Source organism: Pinus tabuliformis, chromosome 5_1 (genome assembly GCF_031772625.1).
Source record: "Pinus tabuliformis cultivar Carrire ecotype Pingquan chromosome 5_1, CPIR1, whole genome shotgun sequence".
Lineage (NCBI taxonomy): Eukaryota > Viridiplantae > Streptophyta > Pinopsida > Pinales > Pinaceae > Pinus > Pinus tabuliformis.
In genome coordinates this window covers 895,652,232-895,676,880 of record NC_142305.1, presented here as the reverse complement: position 1 = coordinate 895,676,880, position 24,649 = coordinate 895,652,232, and the positions used below count along the sequence as shown (strand labels likewise).

The 24,649-nt window shown below is 36.8% G+C and overlaps 2 protein-coding genes across 2 annotated transcripts; both read right to left on the bottom strand.

Annotated features, from left to right (window-relative positions):
* Nucleotides 1-3,016: 3,016 nt before the first annotated feature.
* Nucleotides 3,017-4,387, bottom strand: LOC149167691 (putative methyltransferase At1g29790). The gene has a single exon (XM_089430562.1). It carries the CDS (start codon nt 4,385-4,387, stop codon nt 3,017-3,019), a length of 1,371 nt encoding a protein of 456 aa, XP_089286688.1.
* A 3,353-nt stretch (nt 4,388-7,740) lies between these two features.
* On the bottom strand, nt 7,741-23,437 carry LOC149167690 (small ribosomal subunit protein bS20c-like). Its single transcript, XM_089433090.1, has 3 exons — nt 23,198-23,437; nt 22,813-22,976; nt 7,741-9,005 (listed from the first exon to the last, which is right to left on the bottom strand). Exons 1-3 carry the CDS (start codon nt 23,340-23,342, stop codon nt 8,781-8,783), a joined length of 534 nt encoding a protein of 177 aa, XP_089289216.1. The 5' UTR covers nt 23,343-23,437; the 3' UTR covers nt 7,741-8,780.
* Between the last annotated feature and the right edge of the window lie 1,212 nt (nt 23,438-24,649).

The following is a 24,649-nucleotide window of genomic DNA, read 5'->3' as shown; positions in this document are numbered from 1 at the left end:
CTCGTTGTTCAGTGTTTTGGTGCAGCCTTCAAGCACAGGGCCTCTGCCCTTCCTCCAGGAAAACTCGACTTCCAACCAGTCCTTAGTCACCTTCAAATACCCTTGACATAGACGTAAACCTTCGCTAGTGTCCACCCTTCTTTTGTTGTGGCTAGGGCACAGAGATAACCTCTCCAATAAGCTCTCTTCCAAAAATAATGTTGCACAATTTGGATGCTCATTAACCTTGGCTTCACCCTCTATTTATACATAAATGAGGGGCTCCTTCCAACATCAATCTAGGGCTTGACAAGCTATTACAAGCCTAAATAGCATTAAGCTGATGTTGACACTTCTTGTGCAAGCCCACACTTTGACTTCAAAAATTCATAAGCCCTCAACAACAACTCAAAATCAGATGATTCTCGTTGCGTTAGAATCATCTTGCTGAGAGCTATCATCCTCATCCATCACATGTCAAAGACTCATAACAGTTTTGGCCCAAACATCTATTGGTGCAAAACCCCAGGCTTGGGTTCCAAGCCCGCAAGCATACTTGTGACGCTTTGACCTCCAACCCTGGAACACTAGGGCTTGGAGTACCTCCCAAGCTACATAAAAATAAAAAAACCTCAAGCATGGGGGAGTGGTTGTTGGGACCTTTTCAGCATCTTTAGTTCATTCTCTTAAGCTTCCTTCAACAGATCAAGTTGGCACTCATCAACTCTAGCTCTTCCAGATCATTCCAAACTCTCGGCCTTACTCTGCCTCATCTTCAGCTTCATACAACTTTCATTGCAGTGTGTGGCACAAATCAAAATTCAAAAGGTATACTTGAGGTAAAACATGTTTAAAGGCTCTTTAACTCATTAAAATTTAAGGAAGCTTGATGATTAACCACTTCCTATTCCATAAATCTCTAAGTTTCTTAAACTACCATTAAACCCCCCATTTCCAAATCCATCAATGCTTATTCTAGTAAGACCATAAGAATGAAAAAAGTATTATGGTACATGAATAAAGATACATCTATAGTGTCTTCTCCTTGTACATCATAAAGCATTCACAAAATCATCATCTGAATGCTCTCAATAGGAGGATGAAGTCATTGTTGTTTATCTAAGAAAAGAATTGCAAAGTGAATAATGGTCTTATAAAGTTTCCAACCCTTATCCTCATCCTTACCTTATATCATCCACCATTGCTTCCGAGTCCATATTTTGTTTGTCTTCAATTTTTGCTACCTTGTTGTGAAACATATCAAGTCTATAATGGTATGGCAGTTCACCTTTAATCATCTGCGCCAAGGAACAATGTCAAGCGAGGATTTTTGTTTGCATGAGGGCATGCAAAATCTTAGGCATGGGGGAATGTTGGGCTCTGAATATATCATATCATTCAGTATATAAAGTCTCTATTCATAAGTCTTATTCTCTCATTTATGACACTTTCCATAAAAATTATACCACCAACTTCCACTAAATGCACCTCTTTTACCTTGTGGTTAATTATGATGGATTTCTTGTCTTTTTGGTTAAATGTGTTTTTAACATGGTTTTATCAATGACAGTTTACTAATGTGGTTATGTGGCCAAGAAGCATGTTCGAATATGAAAATTTCTATTTTTCTACCAACTCAGTAACAATTTGGCAGTTCAGTACTTGGTTCGGTACCAATTCAGCAATTCAATACTTAATTATGCACCTACACGAATGGAAAAAAAAAGGTTCAAATTATAAAATATGTTTTTGTTTCTCAAAGCATGAAATATTAGGTGCCACATGGGCTTAATATGTTGGTACATCCATTGGAATATACCCAGCTCACACGTGGTATCTTAGCACATGATTTAAGCTACACTAAAAAATAGGTAACAATGTTGAAATTGCCATCTTTTTTCTCGATTTACATGCATATGGTGGCGAATCTCAAGAATCCGAGAAATGGGTTTTTTCAAAACATAGCAATTTACTTGTATCACAAATTGTTTCCAAAAATTCAATATTGTTTCAAAGTTACAGTGGGTTCTTCGAAGTAGTTTTGTACAAAATTTCTGCAAAACCCAAATTGGCAAAAGTATTCAAACAGTCAACTTCATGCATAATTTCCGAGGCCATGGAATCGAATCATGAAATTTCAAGAGTGGTTTTTTTTATAATATGGAAAATTAGACTTCATAGATACAGAGTTCCAAAATACATCATGCTTGAGAAAATATGGTTGGTTCTTTAACACTAATTTGTATAAAATTACAAAAGAACCAGATTTCTGAAATTTTCCTCTAAAGTTGTAAATTTGTTTTATGATTTTAAGGGATTGGATCTTATCCTTACCCACAAGTTTTAGTATATAAACAGGTCTAAGGAAGGGGATCTGAGTTTGTAATTGAATATTTTGTGAAGGAGAGAAATCATCATTTGGAATTCTTCGTAAATTGTATTTTTGTTAAAGATTAATAAAAGTCACAGTTGATGATTCACTGAGTTTCTGAAGCATTTAAGCCTGTGAGTTCTTAGCTACCTTGTTGGTATCAAAAAGGGTCCACTGATCCGGCTTGGTAAGCTATTGTACATTATTAGTTTAGAATTCATGTTTTTGTACTTGTTCTATTATGTATGCTAATATAGTTTTTTCATTTGGTACATATGTTACAGTCAAGTTCATATAGTGAAAGCAGAGTGTTGAATGTTTATGGTTAATTATATTTGTATATATGTGATGAAGTGATTCTCTTATATGATTGATCTTGTGTGAATTTAATAAGCGTGTGGTGCACCGTGCACCAGGTTTCTTAGGTCATTACAAGCAACATGTTTTAGGATAGTTTTATGAATTTATTGAGATTTGTTTATTGAATTTCTAGAATTGTTTCCTTTCCAATCAATGTTTTTAAAACCGGAACCGGTGACCGGACCGGTCCACCTAATGAACCGGTTTACCGACCGGAACCGGTCTAACCGAGACTGGTTTGGTCTAAACGAACCGGTTTTTAAAAAATACATTAAATAATTAATTTTTAATGAAACAAAACTATTTTTAAGATGTAAAACCATGATAACCATCCAAATCACTTCTGGTGCAGAAAAAGCTGTCGATCCATAGAAATCCTCCAGGCCTCAAAACTCTATCCCCGTCGAAGATGACATAGTCCAAGAATTGTAGATCTATCCAACCATCCAGAAACCGCGTAGTATGGATGAGATCCAATGTGTTGTCAAAGAAGGGTAACCTCTGATTGATTGCTAGATAAAGAGGAACAAGTCCTCTAAGAGCAATTGTCTCACTGAAAGGAGCACCAAGATTGATAGTAGCTGAAACAATTGTTACATTAAACTCTCTCATTCTAGCTGCAAATGTCCCAGTTCCGATACTGAAATCCAACCCAATACGTATCTCCCCAGGTTTAATGCTCAGAACATCAGCAATAAGAAAATCTGGATTGTTGGAAGAGTTTTGAACTTGCATCCATCTGGGAAATTCATGACTAGTAAGGTTAAAGCATTCAGAACATTTGAAAAATCCTTTGCGAGACCTATTGTTTGCTAAACATGTGAAATTCTTGCACTGGTAATGACTCCAACGAACATTCCTATCATCCGGGAGCTTCCAAAGGGATTCATTGATGGGAAATGGTTTCTGGTAATACTTAGGAGCTCTTGCAAAACATCTTCTTCTTGGTAAAGGATCACATCCATGAACCATTAATTTTTGAGCTATATTCCAGTCATCTTTACAATAGTCACCAATATCATAGCCCATGTATTCTTCAAGTTCTTCTTTCATGGAAAAGCAAGCATGACCAATGCTTGGGAATGTTCCATTTGCTCCAAGAAAATTCTTCTTACCCAATCTGTTTTCCTTTACTGTAATATACTTGCGAACTTCTTCTATAAAGAAGAAATCTGCCAGTGGATTGGCTTTCTCATCAGTGGAAGTTCCAGCTACTTCCATTGGATCTTTAAGCTGAGTATTGATATCTGCGTTTTCAGGTACCAAATGCACCCCAGGAAGTCTTATTTGATCTAGGAAAATTTTAATAAAATCCACAGGGACAAGAATTTCTGCAAGAACTGTGCTGAATTTCAAACGCTCTGATTCAACTGTCTTTGGGCCTTCGGATCTTTCGCCATGCATCTCCTCTAAGGATTTTTCTATCATATTCTGGATTCCCTCTACTTTTATCTTCATGTCTTGGAGTTTGGAAAAGAGTTCTGCAGATGTAACATTTGGATATTCTTTATGGATGTAAAAGTGTTTGCAGTTGTTTGCATCATTCACAAAGAAACCTGAAGAGTAGAGTTTCACTAAGCTCGTCAAACTGAGAACTACTAGCACTCCTAATAGCAATTGAAGACCAGATACCACCTTGGTCAATTTCCCTCTTTGAAAACAAGTTAATCTCTGCATTTTTTCTCTAGGTTAAATATTGATCCACACACAGAGGAATTCAATGGACCTTCTCAATTCTCCTTATGATATTGCTGTCAATTAAACGTTTGCAGAAAGATTAATGAGGCCTTTTCTACCGTAGAGGCACCGAACAAATCTTTTATCCACATAGCAGAACATCATGCTGGTTGGAATATAACAATCCATTTTGCAGCAATTCTTCAAAACCCCACTGTAGACATTGTCATGGAAGGACTTTGCATGAAGTAGGACCAAAACTTACTGTAGAAATAGGGAACAAACAAGCAGGTGGCCTAAAACCGGCCGGTTTAGGACGAAACCGGCCGGTTTGTTACAAACCGGTCGGTTCCGTCCTAAATCGGCCGGTTTTCACCGGTTAGGGCACAAAAATGGATAAATCAACATTCAAACCGGGTTTTTTGGCTGGTTTAGACTGGCAGGCTTGCTAACCGGCTGGTTAGACCGGTAACTGGTTTTTAAGAACGGTTTTTAAAACACTGTTTCCAATCCATTGCATAATTGCTTTGAGATTTATGTTTCAGGTGTGTTGCTACAAGAACAATTCAAGGTTCCATCTTTTGTACTTCATGAGCTAGTAAATGTAAAGTCTTGAAATGATTTAGTTAATTTGCAGAAACATAATAGTTTCTAGATTGCATGTTATTCATTGGATTTATTTCCTTGGGTAGTGTTATTTAGTTTTGAAGGGTGTGTGAAGAATAGAACAGGGAGATTTCAGTTTCTACTGTGATTGAAGCATTTACCTTTGAACCTATTTTACATTATATTTTAGATCTAAGAATGTGATTAGTGCTTGGTTAATTTATTATTTAATAGACTTAGAATAAAATTTCCTTTCAAGCTTTTAAAATTTGTTTTGTATTCTCAACTAGATTAACTTAGGCTCTAAACCTGCATTTCTTGTGCTTACATCTCTAAGTCTTACGACCCCGGATTGATAATTAAATGTTGGAATTATAATACATATAATTTGCCAATAACTTTATAATAGAGAAGTTCATCAAGGAAATGAATTGACTTGGTCTTGGAGGGGTCTTGGTCAAGGGTTTAGGTATTAGAACTCGTCAATTGAAGATTTTATAAAAAGAAGAATTCATGTGGGTTTTCCTTTTAAGTTTGGAAAGGGTTTGGCCTTGGTTGATCCCCTATATCTTGTGTCTTTTGTCTCATTGTTCTTTATGGTTTGATAGTTGTTTGATGAAAAAACACTAATAATAATCAAGAGAAAAGAGGAAGATAATTTAAAAAAGTAAAAACACATCACAAACAGTGATCATCAAAGAGAAATCATCCTTACACTTGCTGCCCCCTAGATTTCTCAACATGGACTAGGGTCAAAGACTAACCCCTGGTAAGATGAGAGAACAAGTTTACAATCAAGATTGGTTAATGATCTAAATCACCTGTTTATCCATTTTAAAATGCCCAAAACATTGAGTAAAAACACTCGATTGCAAAATGGTTAAAGTACCTGCGAAGTTGTAAACCACCCTCATCCATTCAAGAAAAATGTAGGATGGTGAGTGGTGTATGACCCATGCAGATGGTGAAGGAATGTGGGATATCATCATCACTTAGCAACATCTGGCTGCTGGCTGTCCAAGATAGGGGAAAAAGTTTTTTCCTATAGGGTTACCTATTTTTCGACAACGACAGACAACGACAATAGAGATTCTGAACTTGTCCAGAGAGAGCAGAACATTGTCTATAAGGTCTAAACCAAAGCAATCCGCAAAATGTTGCCAGTGAGTAAGAATACACAAAATCTATGTCGAGAGTGTATGGCTCATCCTTTGTAATTATGTTTTAGCACAATCAGAACCCATTATTGTTCATTTGGATTTCTAGGGTCAATTCTAACGTCGATGTGGTAATTGCTCGTGTGATTGAGTAACCTTTTATTGGTAACTTTTGCTGTTCTTGTTTAATTAACGGGATGAGCAGTTTAACCACTGGTTAAGTTCCCCTAGTGATTTGAACGCTGGGCAAATGCATGCTACAACATTCTCATGCTTGTGAATTCATGGGACATCGATTACTTTAATTTCTACAGCTCGATTTACCGTTTACAGCACTATCGCTGATTTGTCTATCGCTGATTTGTCTGATCACTGGCAGAATACGTAAATGCAGTGGCCTCATATCCAAGTCATCTGGACTCCCGTAGCACTAAAAAACAATTGGTTGCATAGCTGCATTGAATCGCAGCACATTGTGGCTCCTACTCGACCCATAGTTCGATTCTACCTTTCGCTCAGATCACTGGTATTAAACCTTGTCCATCACTGCCAACACTCTCTTTCAATCTAATCACTGTGTAAACATCATTCCTACAGCCCAATTTGGCTCTGGTTTATTCTGTGACAACCAGAAAAGCATCAATACACATTATTCGGCATTATCTACCACAGCCCAATCTTCATTAGCTTGTTTGCTGGTATAAAGCATGGGTTTGCGCACTATGTGGAAAAATAACCACAGTCGAATCTGTGTTGAATGTTCTGTTTAGACCATATGTGAACACCCCTTGTGGTATTACAAAGCGAGGTGACCACCTACAACAGCTCTTGGTCTATTTGAGCCTAAAATGCCAAACCATACTTTCCAGGCCGTGCATTTGATTGCCACCTATAGCTATATGCGAATGTGATTTCAATTAAAACATTATGTATGTTGATAATGACTCATGAATATGGTGGTTGATAACCATAACAGAGCTTGTTGCATCCTGTTATTAATTACTTGTATTAAAGGTTGGGCAGACATATGATGGTTTGAATGCTAGGCTGGAATATTGTAAAGAGTGAAGTTTGTTTTATTGTTGGCAATTGATTATTAAATCAGAGTACACTTTTTACTTCATTGCTAGAATTCTCTTGGCTTACCATAGCAAGCAAATCGAACAGTGAAACCAGATTTGCACAAGTCCATCTCATTCATCATGGTGAATTCACGTTGAAGGCATGATCTCAGCCTATTTATGACTGACAAAGACATTTATTTCCATAGTAAGCATTCGTGCTGATGAGATGGACTGGCCATAGGTCTACCATTTATGAATCGATAGTTTTGAAAAGAACAGAGTAAACTTTTCACATTTTTCTGTTGTGTGATTGTATCCAATTTTGCATTGCACACACCAATAACAAATAACAAGTTGGTGGAAGCGTATGGTATATACAAACAAAGTAGGAATATACAAAATTCAAACATAACTTGTTTTGCAAGAGGGATGTACACGCAAATGTTGCAAAACTCAGCTAGGCAAAGTATTCATCCAGGCTGGAATGTAAGAGTTCAACTGGTACTCTGCAAAACTCAACAACAAATTGTTCAAAATGATTGCTTTTCTTTTCCTTTCTGTGGCATTTATATTCGACATCGGCAAGTTTTCCGATTGCTTGCAACTTGGCCTCCAAGGCAGCAAATAATATGGCATTTATTCTCACGTCAAGCTCTGACTTGTGAGTAGTCACAAGTACTGACTCTCACTCATTGCTAGCAAGTTGGACATGCTGCCTGAGAGTCAGAATTAGGGACAACTGGGTGAGGAACATTGCTCAAAAGCCAAGGCCCTCCCCATAGTTCACAAATAGGTGAAGCCCATTGCTCAAATGCTAAGTCCCACCCCAACGACTTTGAATTTGAGATGCGAGACCTTGTGTCAAAATGTACATGCAGCACTTAGTAACTGCCTACACTTGGAGGATGTGCACCAGCCACTTAGACCCCTATATTTATCCCTAGAGCAGTCCCAATGTCATAAGGAATTCTCCAAATTCTAATATTTAGTTATCTTGATAAGCACTTGGTTGGCACCTCTTGAAACAGAGCACTATGAATGTAACCTCCACATGCCTTGAGATAAGGTAGAACTTACACATATCAGCAGAAATTCCCTGCTGGAACATTTGGTTTGTATACATAGTACTTTTTCTTTCTTCTATATCAGCTTAGAATGCAAATACGCTTTTAATAGGGAAAAGTCTCATAATCAAACTTTAATGCATTCTGAACTCTCTTGCATATAAAACTGCAATCCATCAAGACCATCTTTCTGAGGTCAAAAAGAGCAGTAGTTTTTCAAAATATCAAGCGCATCCAAAATCTCTGGTCAAGACAAGATACATGTGCCTCAAATAGATGCCGATAATGAGAGCAAACTCCCAATAGAAGCGCATGCTAGACTAATGAATCATGACCTCAAATTGTAAGATAAAAATCATGCGTGAATTATTTCAATGGCTGAAGTATTTGCAATGTAAATACGAAATATGAACAAAAAAGCCTAGTAGGGTCCAATCAAGCAATAACTCAGGTTAGGTAAAGTTCATGTTTCGCAGCTTTTACATCTCCTTATCTATGATTCTTATGCAGCCATAGCTGGCTTGTACCAGCCATGATGGATTTCTACAGATTTCTTTCTTCTTGCAAGTCGAGACTTTCTATGTGCCCCTGTGTTTCTATGCAAGGTGCCAACTTTGACTGCTTTATCAATAACTGAGTATGCTTCTGCTATCATCTTTTCGATTGTTATTAGGTCCTCGGGACTGGGGGAAGTAGCTTTTTTGAGTTTCGCAAGAGCATCAAAGACCTGAAAATAAAACACAATACCCTGAATCAAACAGCTTTTTATATCTTAGCATTTGCAGAGTAAACTGAAATGTTCCCACGTATTCAAGTAGACAACAGTATATAATTTGAATCTGGCAGGGTTAGACAATTGAATTTTGACATATGTTTGTACTAGACCTTGGCTAAATTCAGTTAACAATAGAGGTAAACGCATTAAAGGAAAGAACCATAGAGGAAAGCAGAATATGAACAGATTTTATCAAAAGTTTGGCGATAAAAGTGATGCAATGTTGCACTTTCCATTCAGCATATGTAGTTAGTTATCAGTAGATTGAAATGTTAATTATAATGGTAAATTAACAATTCTATTCCCATGCAATTTTACGCATTCACTCTACCATGTAGGAGTTAATAAGTGGACAAGTTCAACTTTTTTAGCCAGTTCATCTTTATCTGGTGAGGTAAAGTTCTGCTATGATCAACTATTTTTTATGAAATTTCGATGATTCAGGTTGTCTCAAAATGGACCAATGTCAGCTAAGCTATGGTCTAGCAGTAAACATGTGGAAGTTTACCATCGCTGGCCCATGTTCAATTCCAAGCAAAAAAAGAGGGAATCCTCAGAGTGACAAACCCAGGAGTGCAGTTAATTAACTCCAACCCAATTCCAATACATATGAATACATTCAGGTAGTTGGTTGGGGGGAAATAGGTCCTCAACTCCAGCCAAAAAAAAAGGGGTGTTATGGTAACCAAAAGGAAAAATAAAAGACCTAAACCCCAAGGGCAAAATTCTATGGTCAATGTTCCCATCAATCAGGTGCAACTATAACTTCTGACAAAATTTCTATCAGATTTGGGGAAAAACTTCCACAGGAAAGAGGATGAGTTTGTAACTTCGTCTACTTATTGACTTGCTCCTACCATACACAATATATAGGAGGTCTCATTAGCATTGTCATAAAAATCCTATAAAAGCACTTTATGCTTTTCAACAATTTAGACCAGACAAAACATAAAGGTGGACATAAAACCAAACGATCTTTTATAGATTAAAATCAGCAACCATTCTCTTAGGGATTCCTTGAGACTGATAATATTAAATATAAGGGCAATTGAAAATAACATGTGCTGGTATAATGGTGGCTAAGCTCAAGTTTATGGTTATTAAGTCATTATGAAGCACCCTTAGTGGGTAGTTATAGCCTACACTGGTGGTTAGTGTGTTGACTTAGTGGTCCCTTAGTGGTCATTAATGCAATTGACCGTACACTATTAGTAGGTCATTAATTAGCCCACAATAGTTATTAGGGTTAGATAATCTAACTCTATGTCATTTGACTGTACACAATTAGTCAGTCATAAATTAGCCCACAATGGTTATTAGAGTTGAATAATCTTGCCCTTGCACCTATAAAATGTGGTGCTCACAACTGTGGACATGCCATGAAATCATGTGATGAAAACAATTGTTTCGAGTGGAGTTTCTATCCTAAAAGATTTATCCACTGTATATCAGGTGTCATATCATTTTTGTGTGATGTGCCTATAATTGTCTTGGGCTCTTAGCCTCTATCTTCAACGTGGTATATCTGTTACTCATCTTGCATGAAGCCTATAATAGTGAATTTTTCCATTACCTTTGTAATTTTCATCCGAAAGAGCTTTGGATGGCTAAAGTCTCACTTGGCTCCTTGTGTTGATGATGACATGGATGATGATGTGCTAGAGGTTTTGATGGTGTTTTTCTTGGCATACTTGCTTATCATAAAAAGATAGCATTACACTTGATAATGCAATGTTCTAGTCTCCACTCCTTGCTAGATGATTGGATATGAGGATATAAGGATCCATTGATGTAATGCCCTATAACACTTTTAGGCTAAGTGGACATTGTATTGGCATCTCCATTTGATTGACTCCATCATGGCATAAAACGCTCAGCATGCACTCATTTATTACACATAGTTTGTTACTTGGATGAATGGATATGAGGATGGTTGGGGCTCCTTTTCTCTAACGGCCTAGCTCTTATGGATGAAATTTACATGTGGAGGGGTTACTTGTATGGAGCATGGTTTTGCCTAGAGTGCTCCCCTCCTTGAGCTCACATTTGAAGGCATATTGCACATTTTGATGAGTTGGTTGGATTCTTGGTGACTTGGCATATGATGCATGGCTTATTTAACTCATTTTTCCTTGGATCTCCCACCTTACACATTCCCTCGTGCATTATTTGTCCACACGTGCCATCTTGGAGAAGGTTTTTCGCACAAATGTGAAGGTTTATTGTTGGAGATTGTCCCTTCTTTCATGGAGATGGTTGAGTGCTATGAAAATACATATATTGAGGCCTTACCTTTTTGTGCCATTGCTAACAAACATCCACCTCTTGGAGACTTCACACGTGCCATCTTTGAAGGTGTTGACTTGGTGCATGCTTGATGATGGAGGATGGCATGCACTTTAGAGGTTATAATTCACATCTTATCATGCATATTGCTGGGACGTCTCTCCTTGGGAGGGGGTTTTATGGTCTAAAAACCTCATTTTAGGAGAGCATCCACCTTTATGGAGGATTTCCACCTAGGAGGAGCTTTTACTCACATTTGATGGAGTTCATTTCTATCAAAGCATCACATGTGCCATTTCTGAGGTCTTCTACTTGATCTTTGCATACTTTGAGGAGGAAGCTTCACCTTGGAGAGCTACACATCCACCTTGGAGGAGATCTAGGAGGTCCCAAACCCTAGATCTACGATTTTCATAGCCTATTTTGAAGAGTTGGTTGTGGATCTATACAGTTGAAGACCTTTAGAGGCTAGGCATTGCACCTTTGACTCATCTTATGCCTAATGGAGATGTCCTACTCTCTTGGGCCTATTTTTCTTGGAGACTTGTACATGTAACTTGACCACTTCCTTATTTTATGTATTATTGATTAGTTAGTTGGAGGAAATGTTTCTTTACTCCTCACTATGCTACATCTAGGGTTTTCACCCTTGATATTATTATTAAATTATCAAGGAAGTTGACTTTACATAAAAAGTAGTCCTTCCTCATTTGTATTCATGGTTGGAATTTTGGAGCTTCACCTCCTTGGAGCTTAATGAACACATCTTTCTTGGAGCATTTGTGATGTATAAGGGTTCTCACTTTGTTGAGTGCATGAATATTTTGGTGCTTAAAGCTCGAAGTTGTATAATTTATTCGATATTGACAAGACTAACGACTTCGTCTACTGAAGGGTAAAATTTACAACTTGGAAGGAGTTTAGTGTGGTAACATCTCTTCTCTCCTTTGTGAACTTAGTCCTTGATGAGTCATAGTGTTGTATATATCTTCTAATAATCTACCAAGCTCATTAACTTCAATTTCTAGGGTAAAGTTGAGTTTCCCAGTTGGAGGATCCTTTTGGACCCCTTCCTTCCAGAATTTATGCATCAAATTCCAGCAAGCTTAGAATGAAAGTTATAGAGTCTTCTAACTTTACTTCCATTGCTAACACATAAGAAATAACCCCCCTTAGATAACCCTTTGATTTCATTGGCCTTGTTGGATTTGTCACTAATCTCTACTTCCTTCCATCACTCCTAAGGATTTTTTTGAAAAACCCAAGAAGTATTGTTTTACTAAAGCTATTCTCATATCACCTTGTGCCTCATTACTTAGCTTTAGTAATCCTACTAGGGATACCCCCTTGGAATGGAGGAGAGTTATCTTAAAATGAAGAGGATACGTTACTTAGATGACAATGGTGACTATCCTAATAGTTCCCTCTCGAGTTGTACCTTGTGATTTAGGGTTCTTATCATTAAGTACAAGTTGGGAGGTAATGACATCAAAGCAATCTTAATCATGCACTACGGCTTTGGGATGATTGTGCAAGTTTATGAAAACAATTGAATGAATTTTTCTCTTCTCTTTTCACAGTGCAAAAATATTATGAATCAGAATGATCAAAATATCTCAGTGGCTATATAGTGTATGTATCTTCATTGCTCCCTTTCAATCCCAAGGGTGAATTTTAAGCCATCAAGTTCTATGGCCACATCTGAACATAACTCACACTGGTGTTTCATGGAATGCAACGCCATAAGCATTTTTTCGAGTAAGTTAATAAGCGGACAAAATCAACCCCTTTTTGGGAAAAAAATCCCCAAAGCCAATAGGAAATTTCAAAATGTTATAGACTATAGTGCTACCTAAATGAGGGGAAATTTGCCCATAGGGGTTTTGGCCCATTTTAAGATAGCCCAAATCATCAAAGATTCAAAAAAAGGAGTGGATCAAGGCTAAACTTTTCCTTGTAAAAAAAAAAACACTAGAGAAGTTGAGTCTATCAACTTATTAACTCACTCCTTTGAAACTCAGTTCGTGTAACAACCATGTTGGCACAAGTGTTTTCTCAAATCTCAAATCAATAGTAGAATCCTTTGGTGAGTAGCATGCCCTCCATATGAATTGTTGTTTGAGTAGTTGATATGGCAGCTCCAATGAATTGGCCTCGATGAGATTACTCAAATCTAGAAGTCCGTTGGAAAAATAAAAGGCCACATACATGTTGTCTCCTCAACATCTAATGTCAAAGGTAGAGATGCCTTTGATCTATGGTTGGCCACTATAGAGTTCCACCCTAATTAAAATATGTCAATTCCACAAAAATTGCAAGGTCATTGTGAAATCTATCATTGGTTAGACAAAGTCTAGTAGAAGAAGCTAAGTTGCAAGAAACGTGGGATTCCCCCCTCCCACCAACTGTGTTTCGGTAAGGAAAACTCAAAATGCAGCTAAAACGTGCCTTAAACGTGTTTCAATTGGACTGAAATGCGTTACAGGTACCAAACCCCATGTTTCAATGTCTGTACATTGCATTTTAGCTTCCATGCAACACATGTGAGGCGGTACAACATGCTTGTGTGGTGCATGTGGGCCGAAAGCAAATCATTTTTAAAAATACAATAAATTATGAGTGTGGCAGCCTAATATTCAATCCTATGGCCCTACTAATGCTCTGTAATTAATGGTAATGTTAAGAATATGCTATGTAATTGATGGTAATGTTAAATTCTTGAAGTAAAAGGTCAAAAATGAAAGATTGCATATGGAGAAAGTAGAATTTTACATCCCACTCAAAATCCAACAAACTTAACAGTTTTTAGGATTTTAGCGTTGAGGGGATTGCAAAATTTACACTAGATTTTGTCATGTACGAGGGTATGGAACTAGCATTTAATCAAGAGCACCAAGCCCTTTATGTACCTTAATGTTAGTGGCATTTATTGTTGAACTCCCCTATCATGACCTTGGTAAAGTGTACCCATCACTCAAACAAAATCTGGATTTGACATGTTAAGCTTTTTTAATATTATTTTAATGCTTAGAGGGGTTGTACGAGTTTGATGATTTTGCTGCAATCATAAAGCATAAATGTAAGATTTACTCATGAATGATCACATCTAGTACATGATGGAAACATTGGAAATCCTGCTGCTGGATTTTGAGTGAGATCTAAAATTCTACTTTCTCCATATGTATCTATGCAACTTAGTTAGAGGGTGATATTGATGATGAGGATCCCAATATAGGCAATGATTTCAATGATATGTAGGTATTTGTTGTAGCATGATTTTCTTGGGCCTTGGGCCTTGGCACTTGCTCATTTATTCATGAATCTGTATCTGTATTCTAAATTATAATGTTAAAACTTAAAACTTAAATGCTTTCTTTCAAAGTTTTTGTATAATTTACTATATATATATATATATATATATATATATATCGTGTTTCCACATTTCCATGATTTTGGGGGATCGCGTTTCTAGCCCATTCCCAACTCAAATATGCATTTTCGTTTCCCCCTCCCACACAACTTAGGGAAGTCATTATTTACATCTCAATAGATTTGCTCAATTTAGGTGGCAATGCTCTAATGAAAAAATACATCATCCACCTTTCATGAGCAACCTCTGTCAAACGGTGGTTTTTGTGGGCTGAATTTAAATACGTAGCCATTTTGTTGTTGAGAAATCTAGGGCATAGCAATTAAGTGATTTCTCTTCTATTAGTAATTGCTTGTGAGTGTTTTTTACTTCTTTAGATAAGGATCTTCTATTACTTAGGCTATTAGTGTTCTTCTTCATCAAACAACTACTAATGCATAAACCATAAAGAGACAAGAGACATAGAATATAGGCTATTAGCCAGGGCCAAAACCTCTCCCACTTGAGAGGAAAACCTGAACAAATTCTTCTTCTTATAGAGATTCCAATTGACGAATACCAAGACCAAGACCCTTGACCTATCTGCCACTCCAAGACCAAGACACAAGATCCTTAGTCAACGATAGTCAACCTTCTGCTCCTTCCTCCTTCTCAGCTTCTTCTTCAACCTTGGCTTTCTTCTGCTTTAGACCTTCGGCCTTCTTCCACTTCGGCTCCCTAGGAGGACTACACTTCTCCTCGGCTTCCACTATTGCAACAGACTTCTCCTCGTCCTTCACTACTACAACAGACTTCTCCTCATCCTTCACTGTTGCAACAAACTTCTAGCACGTATAGAGGTTTTCTACCCTTAAAACAGTCCAAAGAAATACCCTAAGAACCTCACTCTTCTTTCTTCTTTACTTCGCAGGTTGGGAGGCTTCTCCTTTTACCCTTTTCGCACTTCTATTTCAGATCACTGTTCCACCGAAATTCTGTCTCAGAAGTGATGCCGAGCAACCCTATTTATAGTTGTTTCCTCCTTAAATAAGCTGACTTGAAGAGGTTGAGCCGACATATTTGTTGGAGGAGATAATTAATTCCACTTTGAAGCCAACTTGAGGTCAATGCTTGTGCTTGGTCTTGGAGGGCTACTTGACATTTTCATTGACTAATATACAAATCTAATATGCCCAAGAAGGGTTCTTCATACATAACATAGACTCAAATTGACTTGTATGACTAGATGACAAATCCTAAAGGCTCACAATGGGAGCCATCACTAAAATAAAATTCCTTTCTCATGAAACCCATGAGATAAGCATTAATAATAATTTTATTTTTCTTCTTTTCATCAATTACATAAAATCATATTTCCACATGTCATTATGAAGACCGAACCTAGTTACATTTTTCAACACTCCCTCTTAACTAGGGAGGTATTCATAATGGTACTTGGGCATTCTCAATCTGAAGAATTTCTCATAAGAAGAGTCGGATTTGGTAACCCATTTGTTTAGCATCATATCCACCAGCATTGTCGAATAGAAAGGCCTTGACTAACAGCTCTATCTCTCCACGAGATCTGAGCATAATGTTGGTGAGACCGATGATGTATAAACACCCTCATCATTCTCTCTCGGAACATACCCCACTCGGGTTCTCAAGGTGTGTTCCACCAAGACTATTCTTATCTTGGATTCCCAGTCCTCAAAGAATATCGGTCCGCTACAACTAAACTATCTTGGATGCCCTAACTCATCCTCAGAGTATCGGATGCCAAATGTTTACCCAATCCTCCATTTTGTCTTCTGAAGTGAATACAAGAATGATGTGTCTATCTCTCCCTCTTAATTAGGGAGGACATATCTATTCCAATAAAGGAATGTACTCATTCCTATGAAAGGAATGTACCTAAGCTCCCTCTTGGCTTAGGAATTTTACTTCCAAGTTTCTACCAAGTAAGAAACTTGTTTTTCAAGCTCCCTCTTAATTAGGGACCTAGAGCATCTCCTTAGGTGGAGATGATGGGACAACCAGCCGCTTAAAGAGCTCCTCTTCACGATGTCATGAACTTCTTTTCGTTATCTAGGAGTCTTCATGTTTGGGACTTATTCATAAGCCACAGACCATCCATCACATTCATCCATGAGTTAGTCATGTCATCATCGAAAAGTGATCCAACAGTCCATATATGGTCTTCCTTCATGCCATATTTCCTTAAGGATCTTTCATCCTACTACATGGGCACCGACGGTGGAAGATATCCATAGATCTTCCCTCGGTATACCTACATAAGTCCATCCAGATATTTGTTCAAAAATAAGAAATGAACACTTGAATCAAAATTACCTTTTTGATGGTCTTTCATCATGACATCTTCTAGTTTGTATCAGCATCCTGCATACATATCGATACATCTCCCAAAGATATATATTGTCAAGGGTCTCTTTCTTTTTCAGACTCCATCAGAGTCTTCATATCTTTCATGGAGATATCCTAGTCAAATCTTCTTGGTATTAGGATGTTGATTGCCTTTACCATGGTTGCATATTCCACGATCTCTTCCTTCCTTTCTTCACACATTTCATTCCCAGGAGCTTCCAATCATAGTTCCTCAATTGTAGTCAACCACCTCATACTTCATATGAGGACATATTATGTTGATTTCATCTAGTGAATGTGTGACCCATGCATTCCTGCATTCCTTCGAAGGAGGAGATCCTTCCTTTGATTATGCTCTCAAGATAGAGCATTGATCCATGTTATCTACAACCATATGACATGACTTCTACAATATCAAATGTAAGCATACATACCTCATTTTTCCTTTGGGTCATCCAAACTTCCTGCAACAGCGTCCTTGATTGAAAGAGCTTCAATCCCTTGATTTGCTTCACTTTTATGTCATCATACTATCATCCCATGAATTCCACAAGTTTGGAATTCTTGATGAAACACTTGCTTCCCCTCGTGATCGGTAAACCTTTCAATGAAGATTCCATCAAAGAATCTTGAGGATCTAAAGCATCCCCATTAGCAGATGTTTCCTTTTGACAAATGTATGATGAACCTTGAACTAGATGACCTTGCCACTTATGATTCCAATGAGATTCCCAAGAGCTATATTCTTGACTTACATAGATTCTAGCCATCTTTCTTGTTTCTCTATGATGATGTCCCAAGCTCTTGCTTTCAATGCTTCTATGATGCTTTGATGCATCCCATTATTTTACTTAGTGAATCATGATAGCCATAACAAAAGACTTAGGAACTTGAAAAGAACTTATGTGAGGAAGACTATCTCAGTAATAGAGATCTCTTACTTCCTCTTTCTTGGACTTCTTCTTTTCAACTTCCTCCACTTCCTCGGTGATGTGGGCTTCTTCTCTTCCTCTTTTGTTATTGTCCTTCTTGATCTTAGGACAATCTCTTTTGTAGTGCCCATGTTCTTGACACCCATAGCATTGAATCTTAGACATGTCCCTTTTCTTTTTCCAAGAACCTGACTTTCCAAATTTTCCCATTCTTCCTGTCATTGTAGCATAAGCTTGATTTTGTTCACTTGTTCCCACATCAGATTTGGCCTTTAGTCTAGATTCTTCAATCTTGCACAGTGACCATAGATCCTAGAATGGAGTAGCTTCTTTCTTCCCATAAATACTTGAAGTAAAGTTACCCCACTCCTCTGGTAGTGCATTTAATACAACTGTAGTCATTTCTCTATCAGACATGACTTCTCCTAGATCTTGTAGTTGATCCCTGATTTCAGATATCCTCATAAAGTATGAGGCTATTCCATCTTCCCTTGACATCTTCAGCTTGTAGAGTTCTTGTCTTAATGAGATGACTTCTCCAGCAGTGCTTACGAAATACAACTCTACCAATTTGTCATGGATTTCTTTTGAAGTTTCGAGTTTTGATACATATGGGATGAGGGGATCCTTGATGGATTCTATAAGAATCATTTGAGCCCTAACTTCCCCTTTCATATACTTTGCAAGAGCTTGAGCATCTTCCTCTCCTGGTTTAGTGTTAGAACCTTTAACATGTTCCATAACCTCATTTTCAATGAGATTCAGACCTGTCATTTTATTCCATGCAAGATAGTTTGAAGCCCCAACCAATTTGTTGATTTCCTTGCAAAAAGACATTTTGACAGGTTCAAATGCGGAAATAAATATACTTACTTGATAGGATGCTCCTTCTTCTTGCTACTTCCTTGATGTTGATGATGATATAGAGGATAGAAAAATTCTCCTTGATGAAGGTAGTTTTCTTCAAAAATGATCCTCGATACCACAGAGAGTGAGATGACACCGCCTTTTGATCTAGCTTCCTTTGGATGAATAGTTTTCAAAACAATTTAACTTGAATAGATGTAGGGTTTTGGTTTTCTCCCTCATGATGATGATCCCAATACTTTTTGTAGACTTGTTTGATATAGGGTTATGAGGTTTCCTTTGACTTCAAGATGATCTTCGCTTTGATACCTTCCTTGAGAATTGATCCTTGAGTGTCCCTTGATAAGATTCCCTTCCTTGACTTAGTCACCTTAGCTCTAAAACCATGTTGATAAATTTAGGGCATAGCAATTAAGTGATTTCTCTTCTATTAGTAACTGCTTGTGAGTGCTTTTTACTTCTTTAGATTAGGATCTTCTATTACTTAGGTTATTAGTGTTCTTCTTCATCAAACAACTACTAATGCATAAAGCATAAAGAGACAAGAGACACAGAATATAGGCTATCAGCCAGAGCCAAAACCTCTCCCACTTGAGAGGAAAACCCAAATAAATTCTTCTCCTTATATAGATTCCAATTGATGAATACAAAGACGAAGACCCTTAACCTATCTGCCACTTGAAGACCAAGACACAAGATCCTTAGTCAACGATAGCCAACCTTCTGCTCCTTCCTCCTTCTCGACTTCTTCTTCAACCTTGGCTTTCTTCTGCTTTAGACCTTCAGCCTTCTTCCACTTCGACTCCTTAGGAGGACTGCACTTCTCCTCGGCTTCCACTGCTGCAACAGACTTCTCTGTGTCCTTCACTGCTGCAACAGACTTCTAGCACGTATAGAGGTTTTTTGCCCTTAAAATAGTCCAAAGAAATACTGCTCTTCTTTCTTCTTTACTTCGTAGGTTGGGAGGCTTCTCCTTTTACCCTTTTTGCACTTCTATTTCAGATCACTGTTCCACTGAAATTCTATCTTAGAAGTGATGCCGAGCAGCCCTATTTATAGTTGTTTCCTCCTTAAATAAGCCGACTTGAAGAGGGTGAGCCGACATGTCTGTTGGAGGAGATAATTAATTCCACTTTGAAGCCGACTTGAGGTTAATGCTTGTGCTTGATCTTGGAGGGCTACTTCACATTTTCATTGACTCATATGCAAATATAATATGCCCAAGAAGGATCCTTCATACATGACATAGACTCTAATTGACTTGTATGACTAGAAAAATCCTAAAGGCTCACAATGGGAGCCATCACTAAAAATAAAATTCCTTGCTCATGAACCCCATGAAACAAGCATTAATAATAATTTTATTTTTCTTCTTTTCATCAATTGCATAAAATCATATTTCCACATGTCATTATGAAGACCGAACCTAGCTACATTTTTGAACATTTGTTCCCTTCAAAATCCACTACTGAAACTCTATGATACAATGAAATCTATGAATGAATTTTTAAGTAGAGGAATGGTGCATCTTTCTCAGTAGTTTAATTGTGTAAATTTTCTATATTTGTGTTTTGTCTAAGCTTAATTTTTGTTGTGTTCAAGGGCAACCTCCCACTGCTCTCCCTTCTGCTACTCAGTTGCCATTTTTGAACATTTGTTCCCTTCAAAATCCACTACTGAAACTCTATGATACAATGAAATCTATGAATGAATTTTTAAGTAGAGGAATGGTGCATCTTTCTTAGTAGTTTAATTGTGTAAATTTTCTATATTTGTGTTTTGTCTAAGCTTAATTTTTGTTGTGTTCAAGGGCAACCTCCCACTGCTCTCCTTTCTGCTACTCAGTTGCCAATTTAACTTGACCTACATTTTCTCTTTTTTGGCATGCTCATAGGCAACATTCATAACTAAGACAACAAGTTCATAAGAGGTTTCGTAGATCCAAGCATTCATTGAATTAGATCCACCTTTGTGTTGTAGTGATTTAGAACTCTATGTATAGCTACAACATCCTATCTTCGAAACTCCTCAATTTATGCACAAGTCGATGTTTTATAATTTTGTTTACTTTTTGGTAGAGCCAGAAATAAAATAAAAGTTCTTTTGGTTCCATCATTATCTATTTGTATTGTAAGGGAGTTAATAGTGAACTTGAATGGAAGGAGGAGGCTAGGTTACAAATTATCTTGCCACCAAGATTGTTGAGAAGTGAAGACTTGTTGAGAAAAGAACCTTGTTTTTGGAGGATTTTGAAATTTGAGGGGAAATTTATGTTTGAATTTTTTTAAGAGGAACGTATTTCCTTGAGAGGGGGAACATTTTTTTAACTCAAATATTGAAGAGCATCTACATTGACGAGGGTCTTTGCACTTTGTGCACCCTAACTAAACATCATGCAATCTCTGCCCACCATATTGACTAATACACCCTAACTAAACATCATGCCATCTCTGCCCACCATATTGACTACTACAAATTATCTTAATTTTTCCACTATGTATGATCTTTATGATGAAGAATCATTGTGTCTCCATAAACATTGTGCCAAGAAAGAATTGCTCTAAGAATCTCGGAAAAAGGTTGCTTCTATGCACAACACCATTTTCAAATTTAGAAGGAGGGCTTCTCTATCACAAGATTCTAATACTTAATTTTGTAATGAAGTTGTTTCTTTGTAAAAAGTAATGTCAATTAGCAAAACTTCATTGCTTAATTTCATCATCAATAGGGAGAGAGGAAAAAAAATCCATCTAGAATTTGTGTGACATCAATATTGTCTTGTCAAAGCAGTGAATTAAGAGATACTAAAAATCATTTAACGGATGGTGTTCAAAACATGTGCACTTATTTTGATAGAGATTCTAGTCTTGTTGATCTTCCTAAGAAGTATCATGAATAAGTTGTTCACTAGTTTGCATATTAACAAAATGGAAGAAAACTTGGAACTTGTTTATAAAATATTCATAAAAGAATTAGAGAAAGAAGAGGTACTTGACTCCTTGACAAAGAATGCTTAGTTATCTTTTGATTCATTTTCTAGTGTTCTATTGGTTATCCATTGGTCACTTTCCCTGGACATTGAACAATGTAGTAAGGGGAGTGGTTCCAAGTTGCTTTGTCAAATGGGATATTCAAGTGGTGGACTTGGCAAACATGGACAAGATATTGTTACTCTTAACTACCAATGCTTGCCAAGATATTGTTACTCTTATTGTTACGTGCTTATATTTTCAATAGTTTGCCCCTCAAGGGTCATTTTTTATGCATAAGCAAGCCCCATGTGGCAACCAATCTCTTCAAGTTAGTCAGAATGCTTCTACTGAGTTTAAAGGGAGAACTTTCAAGGAAAAAAAATGCATATAATTTTTAATCTGTGATATTCTCCTTCATTTTTAAAGGAATGAATTATGATGTTGTATTCAACATTTAAATGCTATCTTGCACGAGTTAAATGGTCAGCCGTCTGCCTGTTTTAGCATGCATTTCACTTAAACTATATGTACATGCAATCTTCTTTTGAGTAGTATCATAAGGCCATTGAACGAAAATTTCTCTGAGCACAATGTAGCAGTGCAACGGAAGCGATTTCAGACTAATCCCAGAGTACAACATTGACTATTGTAGTATGCTCCAACCAAGCCAAGGGGAGAACATAGATACCTAATAAGCATGGAGTTACATTTGAGCCGTAATCTTTGCCGGCTCAAAGAAAGAAAAAGTTACATTTGCACTAAAACCATAGAGTTAACAAAGTTCCGACCCCTGATAGCACATAAGCAGATAAATCCAGACTAAGGAGAAGTCGCATTTCAAGACTTACGAAATTTCAATTCTCAAATCATGAAATTTTCGTGAGAAACAATCTTAAGACTGCAATGCAAGGTGCGCCCTACTTCCATTGAGTTCCCTAGAACAAAAAAGGAGAAATTGTTTAAATTACCTTTCTCATGCGGGTTTTTATCTCCGATTTATGGGATTTGTTGTAAATGCGTCTCTTCTCGGCCTGGCGGGCTCTTTTTGCGGCAGAGTCAGGTTTCTTGCTCGCTGCCACCACGAAAGCAACCGGCCTTCTCGAGGGCACTGCAAGGGGTCGAACAGAAGCACCTGAAACACAATTTCTCACAAATTCACAATCCCCACAAGAATGAGAAAGTTGTGAAGAAGTGAAAAAGAAACCAAATACACAATGAACGAGTTATCTCTGCGGTTCATGGTGACACAAATCTCAGCAGGAGAGGATGGAAAGAATACCAGAACTGTTATATCATCCTGCTTCCTGAATTAACGATAAACAGTAAACCAATTAAACTGGGAAACATGTCTACCTGAGAAAAATGCATATCCCGCAAAACTGCTTGAGAATTTGACTGAGGGGACTGCATTGGTGGACTTCAAGCAGGTGGGCAATAGACGCGGTCGATATATGGAATGAGAGAATGCCAAACAATGGAGGGAAGAACACACAGCCATTTCTATGGTCGCCTTATCTGCACTGCCGTTTGTTTGTGCGTATCCCGATTCCTGTTAATTTCATTAGTAGCTCACTCGACGTGTTCAATTTTAAACCAGAAATTTCTACGATACCATTAAAAACTTAAACCTCTTATAACCCACAACTCTGTTGTGAATTGGCCCAGTAATTACAGTGAGTGCGGGTTGATCCATTCCCTTTATTTATTTACATTACATTATTTACAGTGAGTACTTATTTAAGGAAACGAAACCATATCCCTTAAGATTAACTTATTCATGGCCAATAAGAAGGAAACATTGATTTTCTTCCCTTGAATTATTAACTTATTTAATTACATGTAAAAATATGAAATTTATACCACTTAAAACCATTTCAAATGGGATATTAATCCTTTTAATCAGATTTAGTATTAATCTTTATACATGAGATTAAATATTTATTTGTTATTTTTTAGGTAACTTTTGCAGTATCTATTAATATTGTACATACATTCAGTGACATTCTAGTAAATAAGATCCGGGTATAGTGAAATTTTAGTAAATAAGATCTAGGTTTTGTTGCAAAACTAGTTTTATTAGGTTTAAGTTTGGCATTTAAACTAAAATATAAAATTATAAAAAAAATTAAGAGAACCAAAACCTCCGTGGTTTAAGTTTGGCATTTAAACTAAATCATAAAATTATAAAAAAAAAATTAAGAGAATCAAAACCTTTGTGAGGTAAAAACAATTAAGAGAATCAAAACCTTTGTGAGGCATGACTAAATGACAAATTGAACACATGAACAAAAGCAAAGATAACACATTCTATCTATTTTTATTTGTTATTTATTAAATTATATATTTTTAATTGGAATTTAACTTTTTAACCATAAAAAACTATATGCATTTACATATATTAATTATTCATATAATTAGTATTATTTATGTCAATTTGCTTATCTAAAGTGGTTGGAAGGAATAATTGGGATCCTCCCCACCCACATTCAATCCCCGCAAGTGACATTATGAAATTTGATGTAATGGTCAGAACATGTATATTCTTCATATGGAATATATGGATATTTATCTTAAGAAAAAAATAGTATTACATGAATAACTAGTGTAGCCATATAAATTAAATAGTTGGTAAAAGTCCATAGACATTAATTTATGATAGGCACCAAAATGATTACTTTTTAATACATCTTAAATTGCCAAAAAAAAAGGAAAGAAAAATCATAAAAATTAATTAAATTATAACTTTATTTTAAATATTTAACTTGGGATCAACAACTCCGAGGAGAAATTAGAGGATTCTACGTC

What these genes read in the sequence shown, in the direction of transcription:
- LOC149167690 (XM_089433090.1), bottom strand. Translation starts at nt 23,342, where the DNA reads ATGGCTGTGTGTTCTTCCCTCCATTGTTTGGCATTCTCTCATTCCATA. An exon ending in GGGATATGCATTTTTCTCAG is followed by an intron (nt 22,977 to 23,197) that starts GTAGACATGTTT and finishes ATTGTGTTTCAG; the next exon opens with GTGCTTCTGTTCGACCCCTT. An exon ending in TAAAAACCCGCATGAGAAAG is followed by an intron (nt 9,006 to 22,812) that starts GTAATTTAAACA and finishes TTTTATTTTCAG; the next exon opens with GTCTTTGATGCTCTTGCGAA.
- LOC149167691 (XM_089430562.1), bottom strand. Translation starts at nt 4,387, where the DNA reads ATGCAGAGATTAACTTGTTTTCAAAGAGGGAAATTGACCAAGGTGGTA.